This window comes from Haemaphysalis longicornis, unplaced genomic scaffold (assembly GCF_048455015.1).
Source record: "Haemaphysalis longicornis isolate Haplotype H1 unplaced genomic scaffold, Haemaphysalis longicornis Haplotype H1 scaffold_1, whole genome shotgun sequence".
Classification (NCBI taxonomy): Eukaryota; Metazoa; Arthropoda; class Arachnida; order Ixodida; family Ixodidae; genus Haemaphysalis; species Haemaphysalis longicornis.
In genome coordinates, this window is record NW_027526203.1 from 353,984,744 (window position 1) to 354,012,585 (window position 27,842).

At 45.6% G+C, this 27,842-nt stretch overlaps 1 protein-coding gene across 1 annotated transcript in view; it reads left to right on the forward strand.

Annotated features, from left to right (window-relative positions):
* Positions 1 to 27,596, forward strand: part of LOC144154907 (pachytene checkpoint protein 2 homolog) — a 33,049-nt gene extending 5,453 nt beyond the window's left edge. The window contains exons 3-10 of the mRNA XM_077686023.1: positions 1,556 to 1,729; positions 5,959 to 6,049; positions 11,965 to 12,101; positions 15,372 to 15,458; positions 16,916 to 17,022; positions 17,285 to 17,438; positions 19,282 to 19,446; positions 27,294 to 27,596. Of these exons, the coding sequence (XP_077542149.1) occupies positions 1,556 to 1,729; positions 5,959 to 6,049; positions 11,965 to 12,101; positions 15,372 to 15,458; positions 16,916 to 17,022; positions 17,285 to 17,438; positions 19,282 to 19,446; positions 27,294 to 27,392 (1,014 nt within the window). The 3' untranslated portion in view covers positions 27,393 to 27,596. The remainder of the gene's footprint in view (positions 1 to 1,555; positions 1,730 to 5,958; positions 6,050 to 11,964; positions 12,102 to 15,371; positions 15,459 to 16,915; positions 17,023 to 17,284; positions 17,439 to 19,281; positions 19,447 to 27,293) is intronic.
* The last annotated feature ends 246 nt before the right edge of the window (positions 27,597 to 27,842 follow it).

Below are 27,842 nucleotides of genomic sequence, written 5' to 3' on the forward strand. Positions count from 1 at the left end.
GGGACTATGGTGACCCGTCGTAAGAAGCAGGTCGTCGTAAGACCATGGGGACGTACCAGTGGGGTTCCACTGTATATTAGAGAAGAAAAAAAAAGTGAGATAGCAGATCGCAATACTCAACAAAATACGCACACATCAACACATATAGGTGTTGATCAGAAATTGTTAGCTGCAGGAAGTGATAGAAAGCCACGATGGCTAAAAAAAAATAAGAAAATCCCCGCAGTGCACAAGAAAAAAAAGCCAACAGTAATGCTCATAGTCGTCAACAAAATGCTCTTATCCCCTGCTCGGAATGGGTAACAAGATTTTGAGATACGAAAAGTATTACCTGATAAATACCAAATACAAGAAACAGACTGGCAGTTTATAACCGGGTCCCCCCTGTCGTCAGCTATCTCGGGCGTTTTGCGTTAGGCCGGTGGGAAAACCGTGGGCACGTATGACAAATCTTGGATCTGTCGATTGTCTACCACCAACTAAGTGTGCACTGCATATTCTTATCCTCTTTGCCCAGCTACCATTTGGTTCTGTTGGCCCCACGGTAAAAAAAGGAACAATTTACACCTGTCTTCTGTGCACGGACATACAACAAAACTTAAACAAGCACTTCTTTCACGCGACGCACACTGCATATCCCCTCGTGTTTGCTGGTCATGAAGAGATAAACATGCTAAAAATTGAAAGAACTTTGTTTCTAAAGGAGAATTAGAGTAAGTATTTCACAGCTCACAACATAAAATCTTGCGCACGCCACGAAGTCACCGTCACAGCATAACTTAACCAATGTTGTCTGCTTGGCTGCCCACTGTGTAGTTTGGGAAGTGCCCACGAGACTGCACTGCAGTCTTGTTGTACGGTCCCTATTGCATTTCCTGTTTTATTCCCATTGAAGCACGAAAACAGGCAGATCATTGCAGTTAGGGCTTTTTGGACCATGGCTTGTGTATTTAAAAACTTCTCCCAATGTAGTAACTAAAGGAGTATCCATTGCTGTTGCTATTGCCCTTCCTTTACAGTTTCCCTAAGACATACTTGTCAAGAAGTATGGGCTTGAAATCGAAGTCACACTTTTTTATTTGTAGGTATCATTTATGTTTCACGTTGGCACACGGTCATGGCTAAAGGGATTGGTTTACTTGATTGTGTTACAGGTCGTGGGTTCGGTACCCTTCAAGATAAGCACTTTAGCACGGTGTCCAGTTTTTGTTAGCAAAATGCAAGGAGCAGCATTGCACCCATTAGACAGCACTTTGATGTGGTGGTTGCTGTCTGAAAATTACTGGGAATGGGGAGGTGACAGTGTCTGCACTTACTGTGGACGAAAACAGCACAACTAGCGCATTATGCATTGGGAACTGTGAAAGATCACAAGACCCGAGTCATTGCGAGCACATCACGAAAAGTGGGCCGACACACAGCGTCTTCGTATGGCATTTCTGCAATGATAGGCTGGGGTAAGACTGCAGGGTCGCGGTGCACCCCATGTGGCCAGAGTGATCCCTTCCACCCCTGTGGTTCCCTCCACCGCCCGTGCCTCTTTTGCACCATTTAGGGTCAGCTGGACTCAGCCACCCTGGTGGTGCACGTGTATGAGGTGAACCATGACGACGCTGGGCTGGAGGAGATTGAGGACGGCATGGCAGCAGCAAGCCACTGGGTGCTGCCATCTGCGCAGTTGGAGGGGCTTTGGGAGAGCCTCGTCTACGAGACCCCAGTCAAAGCCGAAGTAAGAAACCACCTGAGCAGTCTTGCGCCTTGTTCATGCATCTAGCCTGCACTGTTGCCATGTTTTTTGCTGAATTTAATTTTTGCCAAGTAGTGCACAGTTTCTTCATTTGTTGAAGTGACCCAATGTATTCAGGTACACGTTGTACCTTGAGTACCTACAGAATTGCCCCAGTGCTTTTATGGGGAGTATACCACCTGTCTGAGTCTGTTGGCTGTGTTGTGTGCAAAAATATGAAGTTCCAAAAAATTAGGCTGTGTGCTTCAGATCTTAAAAAAAAAAAAAACAGCGCAATATTGTTTTTTTTTTTATGTATATAGCAAATCAAGATTTAACGCCGCGTTGTGCAGTACATTTTTAAACGACAGCTATAATACCGTTGCTGTTCAGGGTGCTTTTTGACATCAAGGCTTCCTGTTGATTGCATTTTGGGCAGAAAATTGTATCTATCATTAGAAGTAGTTTTTAAAAAAAAGTTCCTTGTTGCGTTCAGTTCTACGCCTAATGAACAACCTGTCTTACTGTTATTCATGTTCGAGCGATAAAAGATGACAAATTGAAGTCCTCTGGCTACCTTTGTTACCCCCCTCCCCTCCCCCCCACCATCTTCTATTTGCACATGTGGCTGGGCCCAGCACAGCTGGGGGGGGGTACAAGTGTTCTCTGCTTGCCATGTGACATGTGAACATCTGGTTGATCGCCCGCTGTCGCACCCCCTTGCTAAGAGAGCCTCCTCTCCCTAAAGCCAAGGTTTAGCCTGTGCAGCAGCAGTGTGCTGACTCTGCCTTGGGAAAGCATCCACATTGGCTGCAGGAAGTACATGGCCGCACAGTCACAATGATGAGATCACTGAGTCATAGTCAGCATCGTGCGAGGCATTTTGGCACTCCTATGAGTGACAGTTGTATGCCTTGTGGGGACCAGGGTACTTACGTCGACCTAGCTCGCACTCAACACTGGGCTGCAATGCTAGCTCCGCTGAACAGCACCACACAACAGCCAACTGCCGTAGTGGCAGAGAACAGCCAGGAGCACACGCGACACACAAATGGCCAACACCAATGTTTATTGGGTCCCCAGTAAAGCATGTTTGGCACATTGCTTGTTCATCGTCAAGACCAACTGGCCAGGCCAGGAAAATGACGAGAGGGGCAGACAGAAAATCATGCACCCCTCCGTCTAATGACGACGATGGTTGAATGCGAAGCTTCCTCGCGAAGGACTCCTTGGTTGTTGCCTGAGTTTGGACTTGGACTGACCGACTATTTGGACTTTGACTCGTTGAGCCTTGACTTTTAGTGAATCACAGTTAGGACTTTTGATTGCAGCGGCTTAGATTTTGACCCTTCGCCATTTCATTTTGCACAAAGGGAGCTTCGCGTTCAGATATCATCCTCGTTAGATGGAGGGGTGCATGATTTTTTTGTATAAATTTGCCCGTCCATGCACCCTCTCCAAATCTGAACGGCTTCGACCGTGTTGAGAATGGCACAGTCGGATAGACGTCTGCTTCGTAACACAAGGTGCCGAGGTTCAATTTCCAACTTGGGAAGCGATGTAATTTTTCTTCTCCTGTGATCATCATCATCACCAGAGAAAGTTGGCTTTCGTGCAGTGCATTTTCGGCATAACCTATGCCATCAGTGAGACGTAGAAAGCTTCGCTTCAAATAGGCAGTGGGGTGCAGATGCAGCTTATTCTGCTCGGGTCTCCGACTTGTATCCCAACAGGCCTTCCCCTGTCCCGCGCATCCGTACAGGCCTGCTGGATCTCCAGTCCATAGTTAGTTGATATAGGAGTTGTGAAACTCCCCATAGGCCCCATGCATCAAAAAGGGGCCCTACGATTGGTCCACTGTTTTGGATTTTTGCTGTGCAGTGGCGCCATCTATTGATAAACTATACGAGTCGGTTCGCCACTCGACGACCTGGGCGAAAAATGGTATTTGGGTGCTTACATAAATTTGTTGAGCGAAGAAGCCCAACGTGTACAACCACGCAAGCGTTTTATATGCCTTTGAATCAAGGGTAGTTAAAAAATGGGACCGTGTGTTCAGCGAGATGCCTTATTGCGTGCGCATTGTTGTCTGCTGCTCGTCATTTGCGGTCTTCCGGCGGCAAAAAAAAGAGTGAAAAATTCGCTTCGACGGCTTTACGCAAGCTTTAAAGGGTTATTTAGAGCCACTTGATGAGCTACTAGATTAGTTTTGGCATTCAGTGTTATGTAGGCTGAGAGAGAACAGCAAATTTAGTACTTAAGGTCGGACCTGTGTTGTGCCAGAGTGCCCTCACAAGCGCCAATCGGTCGAGGCAGTTGCGCAGATGCAGAAACTATCGCAACAAAAAACCGTACCTAAATAAACAATGAATAACTTAGAAAAGTACAAAAATAAAAAAATTATGCACATTTAAAATAAAGTTTAACATGAAATTGTGAGTTTGAATAATTGCTGTGGTTTTTGGATAGTGTGTGCAGTGGCCGCGGTGGCACCACCGTACGCACAATCCAAAGCAGGGGGGGGTCCAGGTGCGAGTCGTTTTTTGAGGCGGAGTTTTGCAACTGCCTACATTGAAGAGCTCTGCTCCAGTCATACCAGTCATGTGGGAGGGAGACTTCCGCGCCGCCTGCCATGATGTACCTGCCCCACAGTGGGAGTGCGCGGCCGCTGGATGAGAGAAGGGGACCTCCCCCACTTGCCTCCGCGGCATGCTGTGAGGAGTAGTGAATATATAGTGTAGACCATTTATAACGTAACCACTTTATCGCGGGACTGGAAATAACGTGGGTTTTCCTGGCCATTGGTAGGCCTCCCATAGAACTGAATGCATAAGCATACCACTTAAAACACAGTTGCCCGAAGTGCAATAACGTTTGTAGTCCAGTTTTTTCCGGGCCCGCTGGTCGACTGGTGCAGCTGGAGCATCATTTAGGGTCACGGCAAAGAAAAAAAATGGAATCGGCCATCCCTCGCAGTGTGCGCTCCCTGCTCTCCTCTAACTTCGACGTAGAAAAGAAAAAAATGGGCACCCTTTATTTTGAGTGTTCTTCGTTTGCACACACGTGATAACCATATCTGCCCTTGCTTGATGCACCTCAAAAGATAGCGAGCCCCCCCTTCCCTTCCTCCTCCCCGCGTGGTAAGTTGAGATAAGCGACTGCCCTTTTCTTTTTCGAACATCTGGAGATAGTGAGCCGCGATGCCGAAGGTTTCCACTACCTGTATGTTGTGCTGGTAAGCAAGCGCCTTCGGCATGGCAAATGCAAGCTGGGGAAGGGGGGGGGGGGGGGGGACACTTGCGTTTTTATTACGTCGTCCTGCGGCATCTGTTCATAGATCGCTAAGAAACGTAGACGTGCTTCCTCAAAGCACAAACACAAAGAAGTTAAAGCCGCGCTCATGGTTTGTAAGCCCGTGCAGCAGCTTGTAAACCCTGCAGCAGCGGCTGATGAGGAAAAAAGAAGACTTACTAAGGACCGTGCCTCTACTTTTAAGCTGCCTTCGTTTGAGGGATGATAAACAAAGAATGATTGAAAGGCAGATTGTGGTGTGGTTGGATTGGCGCATGTTTGTTGTAGTGTGGTACCACTTATAGTGCAGATATTCGCGGCTCCCGTGACATACATTATAAGTGGTCTACACTGTAGCAGAACTCTGTTATTCCTACAGCTTGTACATTAAATGCACCTCTTTGGGCAAAAAAGCCTATTTGTTGTTGAAGCATCAGGGTCTTTCTGCTGTGGGGTGAGTACCGAAATTCACAAGAGTCTCGGTGACAGCGCTGTGGGGCAAGGTTGGTTTCTTCTTGTTTTAACCTAGCTAGCCAGTGTCACACCATCCAGCACCATACTCCAGCCCATAGTGCGAGCCAGCAGCACCAGTGCGCTGGATGGGAGTGTAAAAAATAAATTCCTGTTAGTTCTAGTTTCTAAGCGGGACCACTAGCCCTACTTAGAAGCGACAAAACTTGTTGAAAGCGGCTTCCCTCATTTCTTGCCATGTGTTTCAGCAAAGCCGCTAATGCTACAGAGAGTGCGTTTTGTCTGCAATTTGAGTATTCGTGCTGGAGTGTATGCCCATTGTAGAATTTTTTTTTCTTTGTGTTTGTTTATTACTTTCTGAAATGGAGTGTTTTGTGCTTTTGTAATTTTCGAATTTTCAAGTCTGAACAGCTAAAGTGACTCCAATCTCAGCTACTCCCAGTGTGACAAAAATCTCTCCACCTCAACAGCTGCTCAGCTATTCGTCCACGGCACTGCTGTTTGCTGACAAGAAAGTGGACCCCAATGTCATCTCTTGGAACAAGGTTGTGCTTTTACATGGTGAGACATTTTTTGCATGTTGTTAGTAGATCCAGTACCTTTTGCAGGTGTATTACTGCATGTATTCTTAAAGGAGTACTGACATGAAATTTTAATATTACAGTTAAATCTCGATGTAACGAACTTCAGTGTAACGAAACCCTCGATGTAACGAACCACTGAATTTTTCGTAACTTCAAGTGTATGCACACCATGTATTTTCACCCTCTGTGTAACGAAGTCCCGTATGCCGGAATTTCAATGTAACGAAGTTTCATGGAGAACTAGGCACAAAATTTAAGTTGTAGGGGTATATTTTGGGAGACACAAGCGCCGAAATGGGGTCTCAGTAAAACGCGAACGGCAACACGGGCCGCCCAATGCCGTGGATGCAGCGAGCCACGGGTCTGTGAGCGAGCCCCTTGCCTACAAACTGCGTGGCGTGCATACACGGCTGGCGCACTGTTTCTGTCGGAGTTTAATCGTCTACGCGGGCATCAGCGTGAACCGCATGGAGCGTTTTCTCCTCGCAAAAACTCAAAACGCGCCCCGCAAGCCACAGGCGCGCTGACGCAGCCGCGGAGACCACCCGCGCTATGTGGGTAGCTCCAGCGACCGCTTCCAACCGCTCGTTGGAATGCAACTCGAGGGGCAAATGAGGGGCATGCGAGAAAAAAAAGCGGATAACGTTGGCGAAATTTTCACAGTAAAACGTCATGCGCGCCGCTTACGAAAGCGCCCATCAAACATCCTCCGCGCTGGTAAGCCTAATCGCCTCTTGTGGGGCCGCCGCCGCATGCCGCCGTTTTGCCTTCGTTCGAGTTCGCTCATGCTTGTTGGGTTTCATCGTTCCAGCAAGCATTTGCGGATCTTTATGAGCCTTGTGCGCGCGTTTTTTTCACACCCGCGTCCGCGATTGTGCGCCGGCGGCGGCTTCTGCGCCAAGAAGTGACTCGCGCGCTCGCGCTGCACGCGGCAGTGGGAGGAGCCTGACCAGTTTCACCAATGGGGAGGCGCGCACTCTATGGCGGGAGCTTCGAAGCGCTCGGGCATGCCGAGGATATTTGATGGTCGTTTTCGTAAGCGGCGCTTATGACGCTTTACAGTGAAAATTTCGCCCACGTTATCCGCGTTTTTTCTCGCATGCCCCTCTCGTTAGCCCCTCGAGTTGCGTTTCTGCGAGCGGAAGCGGTCTCTGGAGCTACTCACATCGCGCGGGTTGTCTCCGCGGCTGCGTCAGCGCGCCTGTGGCTTGCGGTGCGCACTTTTGTGGGGAGAAAACGCTCCATGCAGTTCACTCTGATGCCCGCGTAGACGATTAAGCTCCGATAAAAACAGAAAGAGTGCGCCAGCCGTGTATGCGCGCCACGTGTTCTTTTTCTGGAAATGCTTCACGGGATGAACACTTCATTAAAACCGCGAATTTCAATGTAACGAAGTAAATTACGAATTTTACCGACTTCGTTACATCGAGGTTTAACTGTACCTTTTTTTCGCTGCTATGCGTGCCTATGAGCCCACTAATCATAGAATGACACATTTGACAATCGAGCGCAGTGTAAACAATCACTTACGGCGTCGTTTGTTCGTGTCAGTTTTGGTTTCGATAAAACGAACGTCGAGCGGCCGTTATGACATGAGGACGTACCTGACGTCACCATTCTTGCCGCACCGCTGCCATTCTGGATGCGCGCGCGAGCGAGCGCACACGCACCAGCCGAGGTTTTCACCATCCCCACGCACCCGCCGCGGTGGCTCAGTGGCTAAGGCGTTGCGCTGCTGAGCACGAGGTCGCGGGTTCGATTCCCGGCCGCGGCGGCGGCTTTTCTGCTGGAGGCGAAAAGCAAAAACGCCCGTGTGTACGAGATTTCGGCGCACGTTAAAGATCCCCATGTGGTCAAAATTAATCCGGAGCCCTCCACTACGGTGCGCCTCATCGCCTGCGTTGCGTCGGCGCGTTAAACCCTGCAATCAATCAATCAATCAACCATCCCCACGCGCCCGGGCGACATGACGTGAGTCGCAAAACCATGACGTGATACACACAGCGTAGCAGTGCGCGCCAACTGCAGCCAGCGCATCAGCTACGTCACGGGAGCTCCGACGTCGGTAGTTTGGGGCAAGTAGCAGATGATGTCATGCTGGCTCGCTCTGGGCTTTCTCGTGCGGGCGAAGATTAAAATGGATTTAAAGTGTGTTATACTGAACGGTTACTGTTGAAACTTGTTTGGAGATAACCTCCTGATAAAAAGGAAGCATTTTACATAGCCACCTCACCTTTGAAATTTTGTGTCACTACTCCTTTAAGAAAATAAATGCTGCAGATACTAGGGGGCCTAGTACAACACACAGCAGGCTTATAGGCAGGAAGAAAATAAAATCTATTCAAGTGGGGAGCCTTGCAAACCTGGGATGTGGAGAGCAGAGCTACTAGTTTGGGTAGCAAAGATTTTCTGTTGTCTTGGGCTGCAGCATAGACTCTTGAAATATTGAATTTGTCATATGTCCTAAAATTGTGAAAAACTGAGCTCTGTGCTGCCACTTTTAGCTTGAAAGCACTTGCTGGGCCGCGTGCAAATAACCCGTCTTTCGTGCAAAGCCAAGCCAAGTTAAAAATGCCAAGCCAGCAAGAGTTCAGGCATGTTGCCACCTCATTCAGCTCTTTTCGCTTGCTGCTGTAGGACGCGTGTTCCAAGTGTGAAAGCTGCGTCTGTCTGCTGCTTGTACACTGTCAAGCGACTAGCCACGCTCATGTAGGTGCCCCAAGGCTTGCTCTCAAGCACGTGTACATTGCTTATCAAGGCACATCGCTTTGTGCAGAGTGCTGTAACCTCAGTTACAACCGTAGACAGACCCAGTCCATTGGCAGTTGATCCAGTAACAGAACACTGCACCAAAAGAGCAGAGCAGCAGCAGAAATGACAGCAGAAGCAATGTGAATCTACTGATCCTATCATTGTAGAAAAGTGGGAGGTCAGAAGTGGAAGTGCTGCTCCATTTGCACCACACTGCGCCAATCTGCTTTTCCTGCGCCATCCTGCTCCAAAATGAATTATTGCACCGAACCTGCTCTGAAGCGCTGCCTCGGTGTGCCCGCAAATGTAAGGCAATTCAATGCCCATTGCATTGCACAGGGAGCAGCGCGGACGCATTCGTTGAGCTGTCATTCGCGATGTGGCAAGCTCAGGCACATGAGCTAAGGCCTGCTCTGTCATTCCACATAATCTCCTCCTTTCCTCCCTCTCTCTTTGAGGCTTAGGAGTGGAGTTAGGGGTGGATAATACACAAATTTCGCCCAGAAATGCAGTTTCACCCCACTGAACGCTGTGTCATGGCGCATGAGTCGTCACCAACCGTCTTTGCAATATTTGCGTGTGTTGTCAAAAGTAAAATAGTATTACTATTGAACCTGCGCCTCATTCTATCTTATAGCGAGTGCGCGTGCCGCTCCAAAGGTCAGCTGCTACCACGCCGTGTCGTGTGGAACAGGGTGAGATTAAAGGCGCCATCCAGGAACATGTGAGAGGGGAGCTTCTAACGCTACCAAGCAGCAATTTCAGCTTGAGAGATTAGGCTTGCCGTACAGCAGTTCTTTCTTTTTCTTGCTGGGCTTCCCACTTCCTCCCCCGCTCCACTGTTTACGCACAATTAAAAAGAAGGTTTGATTAACAGTGGAATGTTCAATATCTCAATGAATTACAACATTATTCAGTGTTTTTTTTTTTCGTGAATGCTTGCATTGTGTGGTCAGGAGGTAGGGTAATACTCTAGAGTATTTTTTACCTTGCTGTGTTCTGTGAATATGAACATTTATTTTTAGTTTTAGGTGTAGTAAGCGCTGCGTTGTTTATCTTGCATAGTTTCCTCTTCGTTGCTCATGCCAGTGACATTGTATTGGAAAGAGTGTACTTTTTTTTTCGTCTTGGGTCTTGTTAGGTGAAGGATAAAGGAAAACTTATTATTAATACATGGAAAAGAAAATATTTCACTTATCTCTAGTCTTCTCTTCATTTCTGTCATGTCAGCAATGGCGTTGCGGTAACAGGACGTTTATTTTTTATTCGTCTGAGGTAGTGGTGTTGCTATGCAAAGCATTTGGTAATTTCTACTTTTATTTTAGTTGGTGCTCGGATCAGCTGTAACGGGTTATGGGGGCATATTTGTAATTTGGTGACAATGTAGTCAGTTCAAAATTAATGTTGAGTAAGAGCCAGATGAATCTCTCTCTCTCTCTCTCTCTCTCTCAAGTGCAAATAAATGATGTTATGTTTGACCCTAAAAGTCTGCTCCCAAACAGACTTGCACATTTCCCAAACTCTCCTTTTGTTGCTTTGAAACTGCTCTAAAACTACTTTTTTATTGCTCCAAAGCTGCTCCAAAACAGCATTATTCCTGCAATTCCTGCTGCCTGAGCCGATCCAAAAGGCTCAAGCCCACTTGCACCCCTGGAGGTGGATGAAGATGCCAGTTCCTTCCTTTCTTAGCCTTGCCACAGCCTTGCTCAACCGTGGTAAATTGCTAGCAACACTACAGCTCTCGAATAGCAGTTTTTACTATTTTGCACAACTGATACAACAGCAAGGGTAAAGCGATACAACTGATACAACAGTTACCGCAGTTTCTCTGTAACAAAATCATGCACCCCTCCTTCTAACGACGTCGATGGTTGGCTGCGAAGCTTTCTCATGATGGATTCTATGGTTGGCCAGTCTCACACTGCAAGTATGTGCTACTCTGGAGGTACACACCACTCTTCTAGAATACCCACAGCAATGGGTGTGCACTCTGTAGGCCTGACGTTTGGGTTTGGGGTGTACAGCCCGAATCGGTACCTGCTGCTTGGTGTTCAGCACTTTTTTGAGTGGGTGCCGGTTTGAAGTGCTAAACCCCAGGATGTGACGTTAAGCCTATCGTCTTAAATCTCAAATGGGAAGTTAGGCCTAGCGTCTTGCGGCTGACAGCCTTACGGCACGCAGAGCAACGCCATTCTCATCCTATGTTGGCCTGTGGGTAACGGCTGTAGATGTTCACCTCACAACGTGGCAGGCTTATTTACGTCACGCTTTCGTACACCTGCATCACCTCCTTGCTCTGCTGCACATCAACCTTTAGCAGAGGGGGTGTAACAGAGCTGTCTCTGAGCTTCGCAGGGAAGCGTTTCAGTTTTGCTACACTTCACCCACCATCATCATCATCGTTGGAGAAAGTTGCCGTTCCTGCAGGGCGTATTCGCATTCAAGATGCCATCAGTGAGAACAATAAAGCTTCGCTTAATATGTAACATTTTTGCAGTTGTGCAGTCATAATTTTGAGAGAGAGAGAGAGAGAGAGAGAGAGAGAGAGAGAGAGAGAGAGAGAGAGAGAGAGAGAGAGGAGAGAGAGAGAGAGAGAGAGAGAGAGAGAGAGAGAGAGAGCAGTTTTGGACGTTCACGAGAGGTTCATCTTAGCCGTGACGCGGCCTGGGCGTCGTCCCGGCTGGACCCTACGACCTGCGCCCTTGCTTCCCCGCTCGGGGTCGGGGAGAGCCACCGCTCCCCCTCCCCTCTGTGGGGCCGCTCGGTCGCTGCAAACCTAGGTCCGCCGAGACCTGCTGGACTGCCTGGAGTTGCCTGGAAGCGTCATTTCTTCTGCTGCCTTCGTCACGCTGATTCTGCAGTCCCACATTTTGAAAACCTCTTTCAGGGCTCCTTTAAAGTACTGAGCACTTGCGGTCACATTTGCATACAACTACTTCTGGCTTAGCTTCCAAGCATGCTCCTCCCGCATAACCAAAATTTCATCTTTTCTGGTTGGTAAGAAAATTGGCACAGAAGTTTTTCATTAAGGTATGTGACATTTCTAGACAGTATGGCGTAGTTTTGATGATCTCTGTAGCGTCATGACTTGTGGCATTAAAGTGTTTTGTTTACATCACTGATTTTTAATTTTTTTTCCAGGACCCCCTGGCACTGGAAAGACTTCCTTGTGCAAGGCTCTTGCACAAAAGCTTTCCATTAGGCTGAACTCCCGTTTCAAGTATGGTCAACTGATAGAGATCAACAGCCACAGCCTGTTCTCGAAGTGGTTTTCAGAGGTGCTGCATTTTAACTATGCTTGCATTGCATGCTTGCTCCCAAACCCAAAGTCATGAATTACAGCTACGCATTTGTGCTGAGTGGTCCACCGTTTGCTGTGAGGAATGTGAATCTTCTCAGACATTTGCAGTATTTCCAGTTGGCGTGTTAGTTTGTTGATATATTTAAATTGCATGTCACAGCTTCAAAGGTAAACTAATCTAGGAGTGTGCGAATGGCTTCATTCAGTGAGTAGGATTTCAAGAAAAGTAAACGAAGATAAAACTATCCAACCCAAAGTAATACACTTCAGTGTGTTGCTTGATGTCAGGGCGTAATCAATCTCGAAAACCAGGGATTCCTGGGGGATCTGGCATGCCTGGAAAAATCGGGGAAATGTCAGGGAAAATGACTAGGCACAGTATTCATTTTGTTTGAGGTGAGGGGTAAACATATGCGCATATGGGGGAGACAACCAATGAGATTATGCTCTTTGCTCTGACTGGCAATTTGTGGTTTGCGCTCATTCGATACCCTTATGCTGTGACAAATTGTTCCGATGCGCAGGCCTTGCTTGCCTCCTAGTACAGTCTACGCCTGTCACAACGGACCCTCTGAATCCGGAAAAAAACGTCCGCTGTAACCGAAGTATGCAGTATCCGACGAGGGGGCGGGAGGGGGGTGAGAGCCTTAAAGTGGGTACTTTGATCGACATTGCATATGCATAGTACATACACTTTGGTCTTTGGGGTGCATGTTCAGCTAAATAAGTCTCTGCGCCTGTCACCGCAATCTCAGCCATGCATTTATTTGGCTTCTCACGTGCTTGGTTCCTGTCTAATGACTGTTTGTGTAAGCCTCCCGTTGTGTCTGATAAATGAAGTTACAAGAATCCCATGGCATATTTCTGTATACGAACTCAGTTTAAAGCATGAAAAAAATGATTAGACATGTATTAAAAAAGGCTTCTTCATGGCTTTGAGCTTCCCTTAAAAAACCAGGAACTATTGTACATGCAGAGTTACATTTATTAAATCTTCTTGACAGGCTTGCGGCCTTCAGTTGTATGTGCTGGTGTGAGTGAAGTAGGCAACCTCAAAGGTCATGTGATGACAGCCACCACACTCCTCAGCTGCCCGGCATAAGCAAAGGAGAACGTAGTAGCGACAAAGCAGCCATGTGCAAGTAATCTGCACAGCCAGAATTCGGTATACTCTGGCTTGGAATCATTCTGCAACATTTGCGTCGATTAGGGGGCATAAACAAACCGAAGGATACCTACTCAATGGGGTGAGCAGTGATGGGTTGGAACTCCTTCAAAGTCTCATCAAGCTCACGTCATTTGTGGTTGAGCTTCAGATGTACTTGAACAAGGGACCAAGCTGGGTTTCTTTAAAGGAGCCATGAAGAGAAAATGCAAGTTGGTTTTATTCGAAAGATTTCGTGTTTTATAGTGCCCCCAGTGCTTGTCCGGATACAAACGGTGCTTTATTCACTGAGAAATTAAACAATTTAGGTTAAAATTTTGATTTTCCCGCTCAATCGTGCGTTTTCGTGGTCCCAAATGACATCACAGGAACCGACCGCTCTGCAGCCTAGAGTACCTTCATTCACGCATCCGCCGTACAGGGTAGAGACACGTATACGCTGGCGCCGCCATTTTCGGTTGCTCGCTCACCGCCGAAGCAAGTCATTGTGTCAAAACCGCGCTAAAATTATCGCCGCAACGCGGTTTACTGAAGAAGTTTGAATCATATTGTCTGTTTCGCGTTGCTAGGTCTCGTGGGAAACGAAAAGAATAACGCGTTGAGCCCGTTGGCCCAATTGCGGCGGCACGGGACCGTTCAAAGGTTGTCTCCACCCTGTACAGCGGTGTTGGTTTGTTCCCGCGTTTCTTTACGTTCCGTAACCTAGATGGCGCCACCATACCGTGGCAAGCGTTTGGTTTGTTTTTGCCCGCATTTAAACCTGGCTTGTTTTTGTTCTGGGAGAAAATATTCGTTCCCTGAAACAGTGCTCGCTCGACAAATGGGGTCACGTAAGACACCGTTGCTTGCGTCAATCGGCCAGTGTCGTCTGAGACAACCCCAAGCCCCGTAGTGCTGTGCAGCTAAACCAAGCATGCTGTGCGCAGTACGAACAGCAGAACGCATCAGTACTACTATGTTTACATGTGCTTTCATAACTTCCACTGTTTGTCCCATCATTCTTATTGCTTTGTAAAGAATGTGCCCTAAATTTAAGCGCGAATCGCTCAGTCGTCTAGTTTGTAAGCTCTACCTAATTTGCGTCTGCTTCTGCCAGCCTCCGCCAATCGCAGAGCTTAGCTCATGTGACATCATAGGTTCTGTTGCGGGAAATGAGCTGGTGGGTCGCATGACCATTCCCGTTTTTCCTAATTATGTAGCTTATTTGAGCGAAGTTTACGTTAAAAGTGGTGTCAGTATGATTCTAACGAGACAATCTTTTGAATGAACCAAACTTGTGTTTTCTCTTCATGGCTCCTTTAAGCCCACTTGCAGCAAAAAGTCTGAGATATGTGCAAGCACACCGCAAGCAATCGCCAAGAATTGGGAACTTGAAAACTGAAATTGAGAGGTGGGGCACAATTATATGGCCAGGCGGAAACAAGGTAGCAGCCTCCGTAAGAGTGGCACAAGCAAGCTTGGCCGGGCGGCCACTCGGGTGGGAGCGACCGCACTTTAAGTTCACATTCAATTCAGCCTCGCTGGTCATGTTCAATTCATGGTCAGTGACGCTGACTATGAAATGAAGGTCAGCTTTGCAGGACATCATCTGATCAGTGTGCGCCTAAATTCAGTCTGAACTGTAGCACCTAAACAGTAATTATTTTAGCTTTTGCTATTTTAGAGCGTATTTGAATCAAGGGCAATAGGTAGCAATATTCCATTCCCAGATATGTACGAGCTAGGCACTTCCAGCGTGATGCAAAACATTAATCAAACGTGCTGACATGCCACGCACTGCCTATGAACTAGCCTAAAAATTCCAAAACTTCCCGTATTTACAAAAAGAATGTGTAGAAGTGATCTAAGTGGACAATTAACAGTACAAAAAATACTGGTCCTGTTAAAAAATATTCTCACCGTTGGGGCTCTAATCCAGGTTGTTGGCTCAACACCAGTGATTCTACTCCTAAACTTCTTGTACCCTAAGATTCTTCTTATAAATGCAGAGAATTTTTTGCAGATAGTGAAATGGATTGTTTTCAACTCTGGGCTCATTGAACTCTGTTTTCAACTTCTTTCTTTTTTTCTTTATTTTTTCAGAGTGGAAAACTAGTAATGAGAATGTTTCAGAAGATACAGAGCCTGATTTATGATGGCGACACGCTTGTCTTTGTTCTCATCGATGAGGTATGAGGCTGTGGACTGTTGAGAAAAATGTTTTGTTACATTCATTTGAAGCTGCTTCAAACCTATGCTGCGTTTGTTTGGAGTGGGGTGCATACGCAACTAGACAGGACTGCACTTTGTCCAGTGTCTGTGTACGCTGAAAGCACTTCCAGCCATCCCTTTGTGCAACTCTATCAAACTATTAGGGGGAATTCTGCTACTTGATGTCATCATTAATCGAGGTCGCAGAGGACTTTGTTTGTGGCTTTGCCGATAGTTCAAAGTGCGTGATATATGGGAAATATATGTACTGTTCTTGTGCATCTATGTTCTTTAAAAGGCTCAGCAGTAGTTTTTGACTCCAGTTGAACAGTCTTAGCTTACAGAATATGCCATGCACCTTATTACCGAACCCTGCCTCCCAGTAAAATTATTCTTGGTTTAGGGCACCCATTTTTTATTCTTGGCTTTTCTCTATGCTGTTTCTGATGCTGGACTGTAGAACCAAAGTGCTGAAGCACTGTGCACATGACATTTCATGACCTGCAGCTGTCATAGGGGAAATCGGTGAACCTTCATGCAGCGCTGCCCATTGTACTGCTGTCACCGGCTCCATCGCACCCGTGCTCCCAAGAACGCATGTTGGGAGCCAGGGTGGGATGGCTGCAGTTGCTATATGAGGTTGCCATCATTTCCACTTCGTGCGAGCGTGCAGTGCTCCTAGTGTCCTGAGAAAAGCTATGGATATTTTGAAGCTGGTTGCTTTGGGGAAAAAAAAAACTTGCTTTAGTTTTTGTTAAAATGACTGTCCGCAGTTTCAACGAAAAATTCAGTAACTAATAATGCAGGGTGTCTACCAACCTGGAAAACAGGGAAAAGCTGGAATTCTCAGAGATTTTGAATAGTCTGGAAAAACTCAGGGAAAACTCATGGAATTTGTGCTTCAATCGGGGAAAATTAGCTGTAATTTATAAAGGAAGTGAAATTTACGGTAATGCTGGCTCAAGTAACAGCAAGTCAAAGGTGGACAGCCATCTGGAGCCGTTGCTGATGGCGCTGTCTGTGGTTTAAAATAAATAAAATTCTGTGGTTTAAAATAAATAAAAGTGCTGTGTTCTTACAACCTTAGGATGAAAAATACGACTACGGAGACACTTTTTTAAGCTTGCATTTCTTGTAGGACATTTCTTAGAATTTGAAAAAATTCTCCTATGTGGTATCAGATTCGATACTATAATTTTTTTCCTACTATTTAAATTCAGTGTTGCTCTATTGGCACATTTCTACACATTTCTATTTGCATTGTATAACAGAAGATAAGTTAGAGGGGCAGCATACTTAATTTTCACATTTCATCCCCTATTGAGTGCCAGTTCATTTTTTAGGCCAGCGACTTTACGACGTGCCACAGACCACATTTGCATGATTTTCAACTCTCTCCATGACCAATTTTGTGGCGCTTTTTGTGTGTTTTCTAGGTTGAGAGCCTAGCTCACAATCGCACTGCTGCCATTGGTGGCAATGAACCATCAGATGCCATTCGTGTGGTGAATGCTTTGCTGACCCAGATTGACATCATGAAAAGGTGGGATACTTTCAGCCTTGTGGCACTTGGTATAAGTCGATACGTTGAGGGATGAAGAGCCGTGCTAGTGAAAACACGTTTTACGTATTCTAGTGGGAATTTTATTTGTCTAACATTTCCTGCATCATAAACACTGTAATAAGGCCATATCACAAGCTTTTTCAAGTCGCCTACATTCTCCCTGCTTTTTGAGTATAGTGTATGCATTGCTCTGTTGTGTATTTGCTGATCTAGTAATGTGGTGAAATTTCATTGTCTTCAGGTATCCCAATGTCTTCATCCTCACAACATCCAACATCAGTGGTGTCATAGACTTGGCCTTTGTAGATAGAGCTGACTTCAAATACTACCTCGGATTTCCCAGCAAGACGTGCATTTCTAACATCTTCTTGTCGTGCCTGGACGAACTAAGGAGGGTAAGTTGCTTTGTGAAGCATTGCTTTACCCTGTCAGCAGAAAATGTCTGCATGAGTACAATAACTTCATGCAGGGGCTCTAATTATCTAAAACACGGGCGTCGTTTTGAAGCGACACAGTGTTGGAATGCAAATGCATGCATTACGGAGCTTGCGTGCTGCTTGGAGGGGTGGGAAACGGTGGAGATCGGGGGGCCATGCAAACTGAGGTGCACAGCATGGAGCATGGCGGGAAGTGACGCGCAAAGTGATGGGGGTCAGTGCGCGTCGCTTTGCCCCTGCATTTATTTTTTCCTTTGAGGTTGCATCGCAATTACTTTACCCTGGAAAGAAAACTCACACCAGTGTTGTGGCCTGCCTAGAATGTGTAATGTTTATGTGCACATGTTGTTGCCGGTGTCAACCTTCAGATATGTGTTGTGTTGTACTTCCTACAGATACTGTACTTTTTTACCTGTGGGTTACTCTGTGCATGTTTGCTTTTTTTTTTTTTTTTTTCTCCACCTCAAATATTGCTGCCGGTAGACAAATGCCAGTGGGCACTATTGTGTGCTAACCAGCAGTGCTATCGCTGATGTATGGTGGCACCTGTGGCGAAAATGTCATCTCACCTTAAGGCTTATTGTTCACCACGAGAGGAAAAACTGGCCACTTAAAAAGGATAACGGTGGAAGGGCAGATATGCAATCACATTTAAGCTGCTGTTACCTACCATGTTTACGCACTGTGTGTGAAGTGCATGTGCATGCCAGTTCACATTGTGCTGACACACTCAAGGCTTCGCACATAATATTGCTAGGTATTTATAGTATTAGTGCTGAAAGTGCTTGAAAGCTGCCTTTTGTAATACCAGTCTCTTGCTGTATTGATAGCTTGTGCATTTTTCTGCTGGAAGGTTGAAAAATGTGTCTGTGTTGAGATTTCGACTCGCAGTAAGGTACCCAGGTGGTCTTAATTACTTGTAGCCCTCTACTGCGGAGCACTTGAGGGCACAGGTGTAGCTTTAGTGCATAAAAGCCATAAATTTTTTTAAAAATCTTTTTGTTATAGCTTGTAATGCACACAGTCTGCATTACAGTAAAGCGCTAATTCCTAAACACTGGGCTAAAAGTACCAGAAGTGCAGTGAGAACTTCAATTGCCTCCAAACTACTCGGGGCTGAATGAACTTGGAAGGTAGTGTCTAAGCACCTTCTAATCTAACAGTGCAGGCTGAATCAATCTGGAAGGATGCGGGTTCAATTCCCGGCCACGGCGACTGCTTTTCTGATGGAGGCGAAAACGGTTGTGTGTACAAGATTTCAGCGCACGTTAAAGATCCCCAGGTGATCAAAATAATCCGGAGCCCTCCACTATGGTGCGCCTCATCGCCTGGGCTGCGTGGGTGCGTTAAAGCCTACAATCAAATCAAATGGATCAATCTGGGACATGGCTTGAATGAACGGTCGCTTGCACACTATTTGTGTTCACTCAGTCGTATTAGGCGTTGCGCTGCTGAGCACGAGGTCGCGGGTTCGATTCCCGGCCGCGGCGGCCGCTTTTCTGCTGGAGGCGAAAAGCAAAAACGCCCGTGTGCACGAGATTTCGGTGCACGTTAAAGATCCCCAGGTGGTCAAAATTAATCCGGAGCCCTCCACTACGGCGCGCCTCATCGCCTGCGTTGCGTCGGTGCGTTAAACCCTACAATCAATCAATCAAATCACTGTCGTATTAAATGCTTTATGAAAAAGCCTGCAAGTATTGGAACCCTGTTTGTGTCGCCACGTGAGCCTAGGGAATTCTTTCAAGAAATGTCGCTCTTTACACCATTGCCGCCAGAGCAAATTTTTGTCTCTCTCTTGCAGGTCTCCATTATAAGCGAAGACACAAGTTTCTTGGGGAAGAGTGGCGATGAGAATGGCAACAAGGAACTGCAGGCTCTGTTTCACACCGTATGCTCCCGAGCATTTGGCCTCAGCGGAAGGCGGTTGAGAAAGTTGCCCTTGATTGCACACTCCATTTGTTCAGTGGTGAGATCTCCTTTCACTTGGAACCGGGCAGAGGCTAGTGAAAGACAAAATTCTACTTAACCCCTCAGTACTCGTCATGCGCAGCAAATTACGTTTCGGGAAACTGGTTGTCAGCACGCATTTGCGGACCACTGGTTGATGGAAGCCTGCAGAAACGCATTTGGTTTTATGGAATTTGGCACCAATTTCTTTGCAGTATAGCATGCTAGTGAATTTCTTTACATGTAGTCAAGAAGAGTTGGCTGTTATCAGCAACTACAAATATGTAGCAAAGAAAAGACGACGAAGAAGATACCTGCCATGGTGGCTGTGCAGCTAAAGCGTGCTGCTGAGCCCAAGAATGTGGGTCTGACCCTAGCCACGGTGGCCGTTTTTGTGATATTGGCAACAAACGAAAGTGCCCATGTGTCAAGAATTCGGTGCGTCTGGTACACCAGGTGGTCAAAACTAATTTGGAGCCCTCTACTATGCGACGCCTCATGGCCAAGTGTAGCCCCGGCGCGTTAAGCCCCTAGATTTCAAACAAGATATAGGGGCTCCAGGGGGTGTGCAGAAACAAGGGAGTGCAGCTGGGCAGCAGTAAAATATGTGATGCACTTTCTAAGAAGTGGTAAAAAATAGTCATATTGAAACAGTGATATCTGCAGCGGTAGCCTTCGGCCACTCAGCCAGTTGGGCCCTATGAAGTGAAAACTAAGCTCACGGCCCTCAGCTCCCAGTGGCTGTAGAATGCCTGACCAAGGAGGCAGTCCAATCATTGTTATAGGAGAGGGTGATAAGAATCTTTGGATCTGTGTAGGCAGTCACTGGTGTGTGAACGTGGCAACATTTAATACTAGAATTCTGTCGAGCAGTGGCAGCGTAGCTGTGCTATTAGAGGAGCTCTCTGGCGTTAAATGGAGCATCATAGGATTAGGTGCGGTTAGTACAGGTGAGGGCTTTAAGAGGTCATGCAGACAAAATACAAGTTTAGTTCATTCGAAAGATTGCCTCGTTTGAATTATACTGACACCACTTCGCTCAAATAAGCTATATAATTAGGAAAAAGGGAATGGCCATGCGAGTCACTAGCTCACTTCCCTATGAAGTCATATGCCTAGCTGTGCAATTGGCTGAGGCCGGCAAAAGCAAACACAAATTAGGCAGAGCTTATGAGCTTGCTGAACGAGCTATTTGCGCTTAAATGTGTAATGCATATTCATTTTACAGCAGTAAGAATATTGCGAACAGATTTAGGGGAATCCCCAAGGTGGAGTAAATATCTGCAAAGGAAAGTTGGACATCCACCTGAATATAGCCATACGGCTACCGTACGGCAGTTGAAGAAAAATTCGACCAGGACGAATTTTTCTTCAACTGTGAAGTTTCCGAGAAAGCTGTATAGCTTTCCTTGGTAGCCGTACGGCTGCATTCAGGTGGATGTCAAACCTTCCTTTGCAGCAGTAAGAATGGTGGGGTAAACAGTTAAAGATACAAAAATACACGTAATTGTTGAAGTACCGATGCGCACTGCTGTTGGAAGTGGGTGCACTATGCTTATTTTAGCTGCCCTGTAGTCCGCCGCTTTGGAGTTGTCTTACACGACACTGGCCGATCGACATTAGAGACGCCTTACGTGGCCCTGTTTGTCGAGCATACCTGATGTTTCATGAAATTATTACTTTCTACCGTAACAAAAACTAGCCAGGTGCAAATTCGGTCAAAAACAAGACAACGGTGGACAACAGTCCATGGCTCAGATGGCAGCGCCATCTGGGAGGACGATAAGCAAGGCTGCAGAGCCTAATGATGCACTGGAAGTTCATTTCAGTACCTGCCCTTGTGACTTCATTGCTGACGTCCTGAAAACACACGATTTGGCGGGAGAATCAAAATTTTAACCTAAATTGATTAATTTCTCAGTGAATACATTATCGTTTGCGGCCGGATAAGTGCCTGGGGCACTATAAAACACGAAATCTTTAGAATAAAACAAACTTGTACTTTGTCTAGTTGAATAGAGGAAACTTGGGATTGGATTCTTAATCCACAAAGGGATAGCAGGTAATGTGGAGAAATTCTTCAGCCTTACTGGAAGGGTCACGGCCATTGTGATCAAATAAATGGGAGATAAAAGTAGTGCTAGAAGCCTATGCACCAACATTTGGTTGCATGGATGAGGCATTTGGCAGTTTCTACAAGGAAGTCAAATCAGGGTAAACCCTCACTCAGTACCTAGTAGGGATAGGAGACTTTAACGAAAAGCTGGAGCGAAGCAGGTGGACAGTGGTAAACTCTGGAATAGGTCTGTAGTTGGGAGTAGCCAGAGAAATAGTTTAAGGATAATGAACACATTCTTCTGCAAATGAAGGAATAGAAATGGACAAAGAAAAGCCCCAATGGGAGAATGAAAAATTAAATCGGCGTTATTCTATATGCCATTCTGGATATCGTCAAGGATGTTAAGGTGCTAATCAATGACAAGCGCAATGGTTTCAGGTGGTGATGGTGAGAAGCAGAATTGGGCTAAACTGGAGATGGGAAAGGGTGAAGCAAGTAAAAAGAAGGAAACCATACCTGCAGTAAGTAATAGACAGAGGCAAGAGTTTAGAATAACGGTTCAGAACAAATTCTCATTCTTAACTGGAGAGGGTGAATATAGCGCAGGCATACTGAATGGCAAATAACCACAATAATCACAGAATTAGTATTAGCTGTTGAAGGAAGACAGCCTCGAAAAAAAATCTGTTAAACTACCTATATCAGAAATTGAAGGAACTGACTTAGAAATGCAGAATTATGAATCAAATTGCCAGAGGTGTCAGAATTGATTAACAGAAGCAAGGCCAGGCATATCTGTACCTACAACATCGTCGAGATATGTGAAACATTAGGGAGTGGAGTAAGTTTAAGGGCAATGAAGAGGGAGCTTGCTATTGGCCGAGATAGAATGTAAGCACTCAGAGATTGAACTGGCAGTATGATGAACAACATGGATGAACATTCAGCCTAGGGCTAGTTGGTTTACCACTGATATGGATACAAACTGTGTGTACGATGGCACAGAAGTATGGAGCAAGAATATATAGGAGGCAAAACAGCATTGCGGAAGGCGTGAGAAGCAGACCAGATAATGTTGCAATAAAAGCTGACCCGGGCTATATAGCTTCGCAGCTGCAACATCGAAGCGGATGGTAGCAGCACTTGGTGGTGCCATGTTTTGGCTGCGCAGTGGGATGCCGATCGCAGTTAGTGCGCAGTTTCTTTTCCCGCAACAGATGCTGCTATTTTAACCTGCGCCGAGGGCTTGTGACATCACCTGGCCGCCCCAGTTAGAGAAGTTTCGCCTCCTGCCTTGTTTTTTTACTCCATGGACAGAAGGGTGGACAGCAAGACACAGTGCTGAGATGGCTGCGATTGGCCAAGAAACTGTTAAAGAGCCCAAGGTACAAGAAATACCTAACTTTAAGTGTTGGGCTAGTTAGTTTGCCATTGATACGGATACAAACAGCGCATATGAAGAGACAAAGGAGAGATGGCAGCAGCACTGGACCGAGAAACAGTTAAAGGGACTCTGCAACACTCCAGATAGACACTTTCGCTCTCCTTTGTGTCTGGAAGCATCGTGAAAGCTGCAGTTATCGCCAGCGTGAAGTGGCAGTGTGTCATTCGTTTTGCAGCATATCCACCTTCCGTTTCTGCTTTGCTTTTGTGGCTTTTTGTTTTGAAGTAGCTTGCGAAGGTGTATATTGCTGCATCTGAAAGAAAGCCGGCAGCCGCTACACCGCTGTAAGGACTTAATTCGAGCACTCGAAGAACGCCAAGACTGGGAAAGAGAGAAAATTTTTTTGAGCAAGTTTTAAGTTCCGATGGGCAGAGAGCAGTAATGTTTGGCTAAGGTACTTTGTGACCTCCTATTTTAAGTACTGGACGTGTTTGTTGAATGTGTTCAGAAAGCATATAGGATTTACAAAAACGTGTAGAACAAAGTGTTGCAGGGTCCCTTTAACCCTTTGAGGGTCACGGCCGTACATGTACGGCATTGCTTGTATCTTTAAAAAACGCGCCTTTTTTGCCAACTTCTCTTGCTTGGCACGTGCTGTCACACTTCGGAGATACGTCAAATTTTTTTCTTGCGTCGATGGCTCTTCTTTTTATTTTTTTATGATTTACTTCAGCGGCGCGCCAGCTATCGTTTGCGCATCCGCTAACGAGGGGGCGCGCTGGGTATCGCCCACCTGGCGCTCGGGCGCCTCTCGCTTCTTGCGCCTGCCACAGACCAAGGTCGCCTGTAAAACTGATGAGGCTCTTTTCTCCTTTTTGTATTTTATGAGCAGTGCGCCGTCTATCGCTTCCGCATCCGGCCGCGCGCGGCAGTGGCTGGTTTTGGCATCGTCCTCCGGGCGCTTCCCGCTTTTTGTGCCCGCAAAACTGATGTCTATCTGACTGATTCACTCAAAAGGTGCCGGCCTGTTACTCTCTCGTTTTTAATTAGAATTTTTCTTGTGTCACTCATGGATAAACCACATATATGTAACAACATAAACAATCTTTTTGGCACTTTATGGTCACCTTAAAAAAATTACTATAATTTTTTCTAGAACTAGATTCATCCGAAGAATTTAAATCAGCAATAAAAAAAATCGACCCTGGGGGGCCGCATTTGGCGAAAAAATTCGACCCTCAAAGGGTTAAAAGTGCACGGAGTACCAGAAATATAATTAACTAATGTTGAGTGTTGGGCTAGTTGGTTTGCCATTGATACGGATACAAACAATGCGTATGATGGGACGAAAGGGAGGACAAAACTCAGTGCTATTTGATGTTGTCCTCTTCTTTGTTTTATCATATCTGCTGTTCAAATCTGCAACGCTGACGGGATAATGAAATGAAAGTATCGGAAATGTTCTATGCAGATTTGTGCTCTCACAAAGTTAGGCCAGGAAACAGTACTGAAAACACTAGCTTTGTATGCAATGTTCTAACTAACTAAAAGTGAGCTGAAGGCACTCAAGGGGGTGAAAAGAGGGAAGGCTACAGAAGATGATAGAATGATCCCGGATCTATTAATAGATAAAGCAGGTATTGTAGTGAAAAGCTTTCAAAATTATTCACGGAATACCTCACGACTTAAAAAGGGCCACCATCCTCGGAAAACGCCAACATAATGTTATTTCTCAAGAAAGGTCATTTCAAAGACCTTAAGAATTACAGGCCTATCAACCTACTCTTTGTTGTATACAGTTTGTTTGCAAAGGTAATAGTTAACCACATAAGTGAAACTATATTTCTAACAACCAAGGAAATACGGTGATGTAGGAAAGGCTGCTCAACTAGGTAATTGAGAAACCCATGAAGTACAGTAGGCCCTTGATACAGTAGGCCCAGTAAGCATTTGATTTAGTAGACACTGCTGCGGTAATGGAAGCATAAGGAGATGAGAGAGTAGAGGAGGCTTAAATAGGGATCTTGGAGAGCATCTACTAAAGACGTACAACCACAATAATCGTTCATAATTAGAGTGGGAAGTTCCCTATTTGGAGGGTCAGCAGACAGTGCAGTTCTAGTATATCCCCGAAACTATTTAGGGTTGTTCAGCATGCTTTATTGAGAGGAATTGGGGACACGGATAATATTTTAGGCACTTGAGATTTGCGGATGTCATTTTCTTGTCCAGTGAATTGGGAAAACACCATCAAAGAATGCTTCAATAACTGTATTCAGAAAGCTTAGTCGTAAATGACGATGACATATCAGTTTTTAAAATGCAGAAAAGGCCTGTAGAGCAAGGAAATCTGGTGTTTTTTCACGCCAAAGCGAAACTCAGCGCATTAGGGAGCACTGGAAGTTTAGTGCAGGTGATGTGCTGCAAGGATTGTGGTGGCCAATTCCTGATGCATACGCTATTGTCCCACCACATCACCAGCGGTCGTTGGGTTTTCACTAAATTTACGGCATTCCCCATACGCTGAGTTTTCGTTTGGTGTGGAAAACATATGCCACATTTTTGTGGGTTGCATGGCTTTAGAGAAAGACTTTTTCTTTGCCTATAAAAATGGTGGGCCTTGTGCACGCAAGTGTTGTGCTGTATTGCCTGCTCACGTTTGTGACCTTATTGGGCAGTGCTGCTAAACTGTTGAGAAAGAGGTGACTTAGTTCTGCACAATCTCAACTGGTGGGGAAAAATGAGCATCAACCTGGAGTGCTCAAAGAATGCGCAGACACAATTGTGGAAGGCAATGATTGTGCCCTGTGTGCACCATGTCTCCTGCAGGCTGAGGAAAACTGCCACCTGTGGGTGCATGTGTTTTCCTGCTTGAAGATAAGACGAGGCCTTGCTTGTATTTTCTCTTTTGGGAATTCTTAAGCTTAACTTTCATCTACCAAAGCAGGCCAAGCAACCGAAATATGTTTGAAAGATCAGCCAATCACTAATTCTGCCCCATGCAAGGGACCATGAGGACCTTGCATGGAGTAGAGAGCTTTAGCTATGCAGATGTGTCTTGTTGGGCCAGCGTAAATGTTAAAACAAAAATGTGAACCTGAACACAGGGTGCGGGCTCAATTCCCGGCCGCGGCGGCCGCTTTCCTGATGGAGGCGAAAAGCAAAAACGCCCTTTGTGCGAGATTTCGGCGCACGCTAAAGATCTCCAGGCGGCCAAAACAAATCCAGAGCCCTCTACTACGGTGCGCCTCATCGCCTGTGTTGCGTTGGCACGTTAAACCCTACAATTAATCGCATCGAACCTGAACACAACAGCGTCAGAATTTTGTTGAATAACATCGTAAAATAACAGCGTGGCTTATTTTCTAAAAATGCAGTGCAGTCATCGTCATGCGTAAATTCAGGGTAGTTATACTGTCATTTTGCTTGCACGGAACATGATTGTGAAATTGATTGCAGTCAGGTTCATATTTTGTGTGAAAATTTCATTCTGACATTCCTAGACTCACCTGCGGCCTTATATTTGGAGTCATTTTAATGTATGTATATCAGCTAGCGGCATCTGAAGAAGGGCTTGTGTTCATCCTATATTTGTGGTTTCACCACATGAAAAAATAACGCTTGTCCCCGTCTTCCCTGTCTGCGTCATTTTTGTGCGCTAAAAATACAAATAGTGGCATTTGTTGTGAATATTTACATTGCAGATATATTGTTGATATTGTAACCTCTTTGTAGTGGAAAATGTATTCATTTGTAACATGTCGCAGGAGCCACAAAAATTGGTGCTATACACCATAACCACAATATGTGCAAGCGTACCTTCCAAGCATCCTTTACCCTCACTCATAAGAATGCCACTGAATAACACAGATTGGTGGTTATTTCAACTTTTTTTTTTTTTTTGCAAGATTTTCCAGTTGCTGCTGTGTGGTTTTTCAAAATCATGGATGTGTTTAAAAGACAATCATTTGGCATTTAGAAGAATGGAGACCTATAGCGGCAGGTGTCTGAATGATACCACTGGTGCAATGTGATCAGTATGCATGCCTTTATAAATTTCTTTTAAAACTCTACATCATTTGCTGGCATCAAGGTGGTTTCTTATTGCCCCCTCCCCCCCCTCCTTCCTCCAGAATACCGCACTATATCTTGTATTGATTGTGCTTTGGGCTATTGCATTTAGCCATGTGCTTAATGTGCTTATGCTTTGTGTTCTATGGGAGGCAAACTGGTAGTCCCGAAAACCTCTAGGTCCAGTCCTGCACTGTAAGAAGTTGTGTTATAAATAGTCTATGCTGCATGAAAAGTTAGCACCTTTCAAGTTTGCCTTTTTCTTCTTTTTTTTAATGCTTTAAAAAAAGCAAATGAAGTTTTTTGGAAGCAGCTAACAAATGTTTCAACCCTTATTGAATTGACTTTTCAGGAAAGCACATTGACGCCAAAAAGGTTTTTGCTTGCCCTGTCAGAAGCTGTCGACCGTCAGTTGCAAGAAAATGAAGAGTTTCTCGGCTTTAAGGAGTGACTTTAGACATTGTTCTAGTTTTATATAAGCATTTGTTACTGAACGCAAACTGTGTGCAAGTTGCTACCAGCTTTGTCTGTTTTTACATGTGAAGCATGCTCAAAATTATGACTGAATTGTATATCTGCTGATCCTAGATGTGCATTATCATTAAATTTATTGTCAGTGCTTTTAATAATAAAAAACTGTTGTTGAGCTACTGTACTTCCATTTTATGCACACTGGAATCGAACGCAGTGGGAAAGAACTGGACGTGGTGTATTAATGCTGAGCTAGTGGTTGGACACTGGCTGCTTGGCATATGAATACACCAACTGGCAATCAATCAAGCAAATACCAGCGTCCAGTAAAATGTGAAGAGATATTTATATTGTCAAGTGGTTTATGGAAATCGTCTACTCTGCTTCCTATTATTCGCAGAAGATTGGAATTCAAATCAGGTGGGTTAGT